We start from the raw sequence: 10443 nt of genomic DNA on the forward strand, positions 1-10443 counted from the left end.
TATCTGTCTTGCAAATAGTGTTCGCTACTATGTACGCATGGAGCTTCATCTTTTCAACATGCTGAAGATGCCGAGGTAACGTACGATCAAGAGATACGTGTCAATTCATATAGATCCCCAACAAACATCGCTTGAGAAGTACATCCTTGAGACCCACATCCCGTGCATTCCAATGTTTTGAGCGTTATGTATACACATTTGGGACTCAATCAGGTTACTAGAATCACCACTCACCACAGTCTACCGCAGAGACCTTAGACGAGCGCTGTCCGCTCCGCGCACTGTTTTAATACTTCCATCAATCGTTCCATTAGCACCCCATCTGACATAGTCACGATGCAGCTGAGAATCGCACGATCGTCCGTCCGTGCGTCCGTGCCTTTAGCGGGCGCGTCGGTGCGTCTGACCGTCCGTGGCCGTCAACAGGTTGGGCGACATAATCCCTTAACTCGGCTCGCGTACGGTCACGATATTCGGTGACGTCGGGGGGATCGCTCAAACACGATTGGGCATGTCTAACTCGGGTCAAAGGTCAAAGTTCAGAGTGTAAAAGAAGGGAACATTACCCTCCTTAACTTAATATAGGAGAAATGCCCAGAATAGCGGCACAAAATCAAACGCACGACCTAGGCTCGTGATAGTCGTGTATAGCATCATGTAAAAAGCCATCACGTCGAAATTGAGTCACAGTCAAAGTCAATGGGCACCAGGGCAGATTTTAACATTCTGAGGACATGGTCGCTGAGCGATCTGAAAACTTTGTTCAGCGGTGAACCTATGCATTTTTAGGCTTATTAAAGGACCATGAAAATGTCCCTTCTGCTCTGACATCCAAAGTAAGTGTCAGGATACCTTTGACCTCGGAAGAGGAGGTTAAACATGGATTTTTGACGTTAACAAAGGAGTGACACTGCTTTCTCCTCTAGCGCCCCTCCCCGCCCACCTCCACCCATTCCCCCTCCCCAACCCCCTCCCCCCGCCCCTTCCCCACCCTCCCCCACCCCCTCCCCCCACCCTCCCCTACCCTCCATCTGCCGATAGGTGGCGCTGTTCCTAACAAGAGGTACGCAACAGCGTGTCTCCTATCTGCGCCTAAACAGCAATTGCTACTACGCCCGACTGAATCTGCGTTTGATCCGTTCGGAATTTACGTCCTTTATACCCCTATCGGTCGAAACAATCCTCAGATGAGCGCGCAGAAACCTCTCGCCCTGTTACGATTCATATTTCCTGTCATATACTATTTTTTTAAAAGTTATGCATCCGAGCCCCTGGCTTATGTTCAAACCCGTGTTCCACCAGGGCGTACACGACATCGCCGTTGAAGGCTATCACTACAGTGGTACATAGCTACACTGCTGATGTGTGCACGCCGCCGCGGGGCATCGCTACACTAGCGCCCTTCACGCCTAAAGCGCGAATCCGGAGACCCGCCCCTACACGTTGCCCCCTTTCATCGACTCGCTGTTCACGCGACAACCCGCGCAATCACGTGGACTCAACCACAATCGCGAACTGGAGAGATCACCGGGTTGTGCGGGTAGAGTTTGCACGGAGAAGGCAGGCAGGCAGTGATGAAACAGCGCCGAAGGCTGACAGAACAGACAAGACAGACAGGGAGGAAAGCAGGCAGCAGGAAAGCAGCAGCAGCAGACCAGACAGCATAGACAGACAAACAGTCAGGCAAGCGCTAGGTAAGCAGCAGACAGAGACCAGCACAGAACCAGCTAAGGACCAGCCAGGCAGAGAACAGACAGATCAGCCACCGCAGCAGAGACAACAGACAGGCAGGCAGCAGGCAGCGTCTAGAAAGACAAGCTAGCTAAATTGATTGCTGCCAGAAGATTATTCAACAAGATATACGATCGTCCATATGGATAATGTAGACATAAATGCACATTGATAGACACAACTTATTATTAAGTTATAAAATTCATATTTATAGGGCACCTGTCGGTTTGTAGGGGAGAGACTTTACATCGCACGAGTGCGTAACAATATTAATAAAATATACATCGCACGACGCGTTCATTCACCGCTCGCCGCCGCATTGTTTCAGTAGCGAGCTCCTGGTGACCGTTCTCCACCTACGTCGGCCGCGACACGCCGCACACGCTCATGCGGCGCCTCATCCCCGCCACCAATACGAGTTCGTCCTCCTCGCATGCACAAACGGAGGATAGCTTCGAGAGCTCCCCACTCCAGGGGACGCCCCCGCGAAGAGGCGAAGACGCCGCGCGAATACCGCGCCACCTATGTCCTGATCGAGACGCTTTGGTTCAGCGTGAGCCAGTTGTCGTGCACACCGCCAGTCAGCTACCAATGCGCAATCATCGGCATGTCACGAGCTGCGGCGGAAACCGGGAGTGTGTCCCTAACACGTCTTCGCGCTCTCCTACCAGGCCAACGGGTGTCTGACGCGCGCACCCGGCGGAAACGCATACCAGCGTCAGCACGCGTACAACAACATGGGAGCGTGCGAGCCACAGCACGACGACGACGCTAGCGCGTCGTCCCCCCGCCGGAACCCAAACCCCCGCGCCGTCTCCCGCTCGGTCCGACTCCGTGCGCGCGAGTCGGAGCCGCCGGCGATGCCCAACCGCGCCATCTATAACTACACCTGCTCGCGCTCCGACGTCGTGTCGCGATGGGTAAAGCTTTGTCGTGCAGGGTCCTGGAACGTCGACACGCAAGCCACGACTACCGCGTCAAGCGTCCCCGCCGCTCGATCTGCACCGTCAAGCCAGCCCGCGAAGACGCGACATGGAGGCCGCCCCCTGCGGGCAGAGTCCGCCGAATCCATCCAGCCGCACCAACCAGACGCCGCACGACGCGTGCCTGGTCACGTGGGACACGCCGAGAAGCGAACGGAGTGCAGTATTAGAGCCCCTGGAGTAGACGACCGTAGAGGTCAGCCGGCGAGGTGAATGTACACGCACTCCTCATCTACAACGGACGATGAGACCGTAGCCCTGGACAAGGACCCGTTGTTACGACTTACTCGCGCATACGAGTACAGGTGAGTGTAATACCAAATACAGGGTAATTGTAATACAATACAGGGTGATTGTACTACAATACCAGGCTGCCATATAACAAGTACGGGTGAGCGGGTATATGTTACAGTGAGTGTATATACCAATACAGCGTGAAGTGGTATACCAATACAGCTGTAATACAATACCGGTGAGTGACAGAAGTACAGCACCAGCGCATAAGCACAACGGAATCCGGTGCGCGTGGTTATTACCCGGCATAAAACGTCTAAATCAAAGGGTCTAGTGCGTATATCAAGTACAGGAGCCGGTATAGAGTCCAGGTGAAGTGGTAACAATTACAGGGTGAGTGTAACCACACATACAGGCGTGACGTGGTAATACCTAGTACAGGAGTGTATACAAGACACCCGGTGAGTGGTGAGAGTAGCAAAGACAGGGTGAGTGGTAAAAAGTACAGGGTGAGTGTAATACCAGTACAGTGAGGGTATATATTACAGGGAGGGTATACAAGTACGGTGAGTGTATACAAGTACACGGAGGTATACGTCAAGAGACAGGGAGTGTAATACAAGTCAGGGTGAGTGGTAACCAAGTACCCAGGGCGTGGTATACAAGTACAGGATGTATATCAATACAGGTGACCCGGTAAATGATACAGGTGAGTAATACAAAACAGGTGATGTAATACAATACAGTGATAACATACAAGTACCGGGTAAGTGTATACAAGTACAGGGTGAGAATACAAGTACACGGGATGTATATAGTACAGGTAGGGTATACCAATACCAGGTGATGGTATACAAGTACACCCAGCGCCGCGACGTGTATACAATACCGTGAGTGTAAACACTACAGGGTGATGGATAACGCCGAAATACACGGGTGCGGGATAGCACCGTATCACGCGTCCGCGTGTCATACACAGTACACTGTGAGTGTAATACAAGTGAGCGCACGGGTGATGTATACACAGTACAGGTACGGATCATCACCAAGGAAGGGGAGTAAACAATTACACACGATGCTATCCCAGAGTACATCAGAGCAGGCGTGTATATGTCATACGCGGAGTGAGTGCAAACGAGTACGAGGTGAGTGTAATACCAGCCACCTCATCGGGGTAGTGTATACCAAGTACAGGGTGATGTATAACAATACAGGGTGAGTAATACAAGTACAGTAGTATATGCGTACAGTCGTGGAACAAGACAGGTGACTGGTAATACAAGTACATCGGTGAGTCGGTCATAGACAGTCACTCAGTGAAGCGTAATACAAGTAACAGGTAGTGGTATACGCCAACTCACAGTACATGCTAGATTGGTATATTCAGTAGTAACTAAAGATGAAGTGTAACAAGTACAGGTGAGTTCGTAACGTCCACAAGTACAGGTGTTGACCGCTACGCATAGCTAAGGTACGTCACATGTACGAGTGGTAATCACTTTCACATTAGATCATCTGCCTCGGGAGTGGATACACATGGCCATGGACTGCTGTGGATACAGTACAGGTGAGTTTAACTACCCCCCAGTCCACCCATCGGCGAGCTACACCGTGTTGTCTTTCTATAATCCTCTCCCACAGTACAGCGGGTGAGTTTAATACAAGTACACGGGCGAGTGTATATCTCTCCAAGTACAGGGTGAGTGTAATACGAAGCTACAGGTGAGTGGTATACAGATACAGTCAGGTAAGACCAATACATGGGGACTGCTAAGTACAAGTACAGGGTAAGTGTATACAAGCAAAGGGTGAAGTGTAATACGAGTACAGGGTGATGGATATACAAGTACAGCGTGACGTGTAACTACAAGTAAGCGTGAGTGTATCAAGTACAGGGTGATGAAATAGCAAGTACAGAGTGAGTGGATACAAGTACAGGTAATGGTCTAGCAAGTACAGGGTGAGTGTACATACAAGTACAGGTCATGTGCCAGTACGCCCAGAGTACAGGGTGATGTCGCCACGCAGCCACAGACCTCCGGGTATGTTTCTATCCACAAGTACAGGGTAGTGTAACACAAGTACAGGGTAGTGTTACTAAACGAGTGTAATACAAGTACAGGGTGAGTGTAATACAAGTACAGGGTGAGTGTAATACAAGTACAGGGTGAGTGGTATACAAGTACAGGGTGAGTGGTATACATGAACCAGTTGCTACAACCTTACTCAAAATATGAGTACAGGGTGAGTGTAGTACAAGGTGTCATGTTCAGACGTATGAGAACAAGGTGAATTATGTGATACATATATGTGATACATGATAAATGTGATACGTCATGTTCAGAGTGCGAGTGCTGGGTGAATGTGATATGTTAACACACGGTGCTGTGTTCAGAGTAAATCATCAGCATATCATTTTTCCTGAATATCTGTATAGTGTCTTATAAACCACAACATACGGCAAATTTACCTCATCACCGTAACATTTTATTCTATTACGTGGGTGACAGTGGTAAACAAGTTATTAACTCCTAAATTTAGGACGTCTTTTTTTTTAATCGTCGGTGTAACGTTCCTCTCTCGTGCGTAGGTGACGGCGGTGAACAGGGCCGGCAGCGTGGCGAGCATCTGGGACATGGTTCGCACGTACGAGGCTGCGCCGACGCGCGTCAGCCCTCCCACCTTCTCACAGGTCACCGCCAACCTCATCACCGTGGAGGTGGCGCCACCGCAGCAACCCAACGGCGACATCACGAGCTACTACCTAACGATCAACGGAACGCAGGCGAGTTCATTAAACGAAGCAAGTCTGCACTCTCTCACAAATATATATTGTTATGTTATATGTTATATATATATATATTTATATATGTGTTTTATTTTATATGTAGGAGTGTTATGTATTATCTAACACAGGCGAGTCCATTAAACGAAGCAAATCTGCATTTTTAGCAAATATATATATACATTGTCTGCATGCATAGTAGTAGTGTGATGTCTGCGTCTGTGCGTGTAGTAGATGGCGTGCTCAATAGATGGTGCCACGTGTCTGTGTGTGTAGGAGCCAGCGAGCAGGGCGCCGATTAGGACGGTTGGACACGGATCGCCGCTGCACCCTCACACCATCTACGTCATCACGGCAACCGTCTGCACGGCCGGCGGATGCTCCACGAGCCCGCCCGCCCACGTGCGCACGGCCGAGGCCCCGCCCACTGGCCTGTTGCAACCAATCGTGGCAGAGGTCACGCCGACGAGCGCGATCATGACCTGGGGGTCGCCGGCGCAGCCGAATGGGGTCATCACGAGGTCAGTGACGAGGAGCGGATCGAGGTTGTGTGTTCGATTGAGTTTGAGTCTAGGTTTAAAGGCATAATAGGCCCATTGATTATGCAATGTTGACGAATGCTAGAGTAACTGGCACCTTGTGTAGTTAATAAGTACATAAATTAACCTTACATCCAAACGCGTATTAGCTTGTCCAATATCACTGCTGGTTACAAGACTTGAAATCGGTTGTTGATATTTATCAACGTATCATTTACATGCCGTAAATGTCATCCAGGAGTCAAGCGATGACATAAATGTCACGTGACATCAACTCCAGAGTTGAGTAAACATTTGTGCGGCCATTTGTGAAATGGAGGTGCCAGTGGTGGTCCGTGTTTCGTACGTGGGTTCCACGTTCGTTACAATTATCGCTAGCATGCCAGCTGAGTGCAATACAGCGGCAAGAGCTTTCAAGCAGCTGAACGGTAACAGCTGGAGATGATCTACCAGTGCGCAGAGATACTGCATGTACGTAATAATCATGGACCCTCATGATAAGGTAAAATGATCACCATCATCAATCCTCTTCGCTCCGACCGGAGCATAGGGCCTCCACAGTCTTCCTCCATCGGACTCGGTTTTGAGCTGTCCGCTTCACTTGTTCCCAAGACATTCCAGTCTCTTCATATTCCTGTCTGATGGTCCTTCTCCATGACTTTTTCGTTCTGTCTCTCTTCCGAGCTCCTTGTGGATTCCACTCCAGGGACTGTCGTGTGATGTTACTCGCAGGTTTTCTGAGCATATGACCAACCCATTTCCACTTTCTACGCCTGATGGTGACTTCAACTCTCTCTTGTTTTGTGCGCTGCCACAAGTCTTCATTTGATATTAATAATGGCCAGAAGACTCCAAGTACATAATTAACAGAGTCTACGATTAATAAAGGCTTGGAGCTTGTTGATGATTTTCTTAGTCAACCGCCATGTCTCTGATCCATACAATAGGACGGACTTTACGTTCGAATTGAAGATTCTAAGCTTTGTGCACAAAGAAATGTACCGAGATCTCCAGACTGATCGCAGTGTACAGAAGGCAGCTTGTGCTTTCCTACATCTAGCTTCGACATCTTCCTCCGTTCTTCCGGTTGTTGTGACAATTAATATGCTGCCCAGATATGTGAAGGCATAGGGACAGTGATTTTCCGCGATCGCGGAAATCGGACAGAAAACACGGAAACGTCCATTGGAAATGGAAAAGATTGTTTTCAAACGGAAAAACGCGGAAAACGTAATTTGAACATATTACAACATGGAAATTTCAATAAAATCACACAAAAACCGTCGACAATAGCACATGGTCATGATATGGTTTACATGGTTATAGCTGCAGCGTCTTTCCTCTGCAGGCAATTTCCTTTCAATTTATGGGTGTTCCAATCCTCATCTCTTTCGTCTTGGATGCATTCACTTTGAGCTCGATTTTATCTGCGTGCTCTTGGAGAGCCTCAAATTTCTGTCGCACATGAGTGATCTTTTGGCTCCGCAAAACTACATCATCATCGAACTCTAGGTCTTCAAGCTTTTTAAACGTGCTAAACTGTATCCCGGTCTTGCCATCACCATAAGCTTGTCTGTTTACCCAATCTAATGCCACCAGGAAGAGGAGCGAGCAAAGCAGACACCCTTGTCGGACTCCCGTCATCATTTCAAAGGACTCGGTCATTTTTCCTTCATGTATTACTCTTGCTTGGAAACTTTCGTAAAGAACCTGGATCATCTTGATGATCTTTGCTGGGACACCATAGTAGCTCAAGATCTTCCAGAGCATGTCCCGAGCTATAGAATCGAAGGCTTTTTTGAAGTCCACGAATACCATATATACAAGCCAGTATTCCATTCTAAACTCTGTTCAAAAGGAACAGAGTTTCGTAGGAAGCGTTCGTGCTGTGACCATATAACAATTCCTTAAGGATAATTGTGGAACAGAGTTTTAAAAAAAAAAAGGTAAAATGATAAGGCACGGAGATAACCTTTTTATCGGGGCTGTCCGTTTATAGTTCGTGGGTGTCCGTCAGTTTTCGTTCGTGTGTTCTGCACCATTTACGTGTTTAGTCCGTGTTTCCCATTTCATAGTGTAATGAACTTGCTGTACGCAGGTTCGTACGATTCGTCAAATTGGGTTCTAATATTCTTTTTCACATATTATATGTTGCTTGTAATCTCAAGATCTTCGTATCTTCATTTATTCTCAAGAGTAAAACCATAACGTACGGAATGCGCACTCAGACCACGAGGATCGAAATCACTGATGATAGCATTGCGTACGTCCGAGCATGTGTGCGAAAATGTCAGGTACACTATAATCTGCATCACACCCGCTTCGGCGGCAGCGGTTTGAAACTGTAAACAACTGATTTATTTGACTGTGGATTTCAATTAGACATTGCTTAGTAACCAGCAGTGATATATTGGACAAACTAATACCCGTTTGGATGTAAGGTTATGTACTTATTAACTACACAAGGTGCCAGTTACTCTAGCATTCGTCAACATTGCATAATCAATGGGCCTATTATGCCTTTAAGTTGTCTTGTTGGTTTTTGTTGGTCCAGTATTATATCGAAATTTGAGTCAAGGTTTTACATTGAGTTTGAGTTGAAATCGTCGTCAGTCCAGTATTGTATGTAATCTGTCATGAATTACGGTGATCGATAGTTCGATTTCTTGTCATTCAAACCTGTCATAGTGCGGTTTGTATGAGTGGGGATCGAGTTGTTTGCTCTTACAACAATTGTTAATTCCACAATTATTCTCAATTGAATTCCAGACACTCTGACACTTTCAGTCAATCTGTTGTTGACATCTTCGCAATTTACACCTTTGCGCCTGGTAATTTACCTCTTCACACCTGTTAATTAATGCATGTGCACCTTGCAGGTATGAGCTGAAGTATCGGACGGACTGCCCCGTCTCCTCGCAGCCCCAGCAGCTACCCTGCAGCCTCGGCGACGTTGTGACTGCTTACAGCGGGGAGCAGATGAGGCTCAACGTGACAGGGTTGGCACCGTACACCAACTACCTGGTGCAGGTGCACGCTTACAATGGTGCCGGCTCGATGAACAGCTCTGCCATCTCCTTGACAACGAGACACATAGGTAACGTTAAACAGCTGTGCCATCTCCTTGACACGAGACACATAGGTAACGTTAAACAGCTGTGCCGTCTCCTTGACAATGAGACACATAGGTAACGTTAAACAGGGAGGGGATGGACTGTCTCTGTGATTGGGGGGGGGGGTCAGCATGTGGTAGGGCATGTTTGCATTGGCAGTCTGTTTGGGTTTCGTAGGAACGTGTCTATAAAAAAGACAAATGATTTACTCGTCTAATGTACAAGAGTAGCATTAAAATTTAAACTCATAATAATTCATGATATAATAGCGAAAAATACTTGGTAATAAATTCTATGTGTATATATGTGTATAGAGAGAAACAACAACTTACACGGTCTGCATTTAGGGCCAGAGTATGTGGCTAAACCCACTGTGGTGGCAAAAGATAGAGCCCTTGTGGTGGACTGGAGCAAGTCATTCCTATTAAACGGTAGACTGGACAAGTACATTCTCTACACTAATGGCTACCGAACCTATTCAGGCTTTAGTGAACAGACGACAGTCGTAAGAGAAAACTACAGTAAAGGTAAGTAAATTTTTAGCTCACTTTGACATCGTCAAGATGAGCTATTGCCATGGGGCGTCGTCTGTCCGTCCGTCAACATTTGGTTACGGTCAGCGATAACTTGCGAACCGTTTGACCCACATGTTTCAAATTGCATACAGTTGCTACTCCTATGGAAGAGAACTGAACGTGCTATTTTGGAGCATGCCAGTTGATCTACTTTTGAGCCACGCCCACTTTTTGGCAAAAATGGAAATGGCCATAAGTTAGTTCAGGTTCAACGGATTTTGCCAAGTTTTGGTATGTGAATGAATAAGGACTGGCCCCAAAACATATCACAGGGGTTTTGATGTTTTCTCAAAATTATGCAAATTAGGTAGATTTTGCCAATTTCAGTATGCATTTCAGTGTCTGCCTACGGTCAACGATAACTCAAGAACCGTTTGACCCACATGTTTCAAATTGCATACAGTTATTATTCCTATGGGAGGGATTTGAACGTTCGATTTTGGCAAAAATGGAAATGGCCATAAGTTAGTTCAGGTTCAACGG

At 47.4% G+C, this 10443-nt stretch overlaps 1 protein-coding gene across 1 annotated transcript in view; it reads left to right on the top strand.

The window, feature by feature from the left end:
* The window catches only part of LOC106811802 (usherin-like), a 26479-nt gene that overhangs the window by 9519 nt on the left and 6517 nt on the right, over positions 1-10443 (top strand). Inside the window, exons 10-13 of the mRNA XM_014815522.1 lie at positions 5539-5733; positions 6010-6254; positions 9152-9369; positions 9733-9912. Of these exons, the coding sequence (XP_014671008.1) occupies positions 5539-5733; positions 6010-6254; positions 9152-9369; positions 9733-9912 (838 nt within the window). The remainder of the gene's footprint in view (positions 1-5538; positions 5734-6009; positions 6255-9151; positions 9370-9732; positions 9913-10443) is intronic.

This window comes from Priapulus caudatus, unplaced genomic scaffold (assembly GCF_000485595.1).
Source record: "Priapulus caudatus unplaced genomic scaffold, Priapulus_caudatus-5.0.1 Scaffold577, whole genome shotgun sequence".
In the NCBI taxonomy this organism is placed as follows: Eukaryota; Metazoa; Priapulida; class Priapulimorpha; order Priapulimorphida; family Priapulidae; genus Priapulus; species Priapulus caudatus.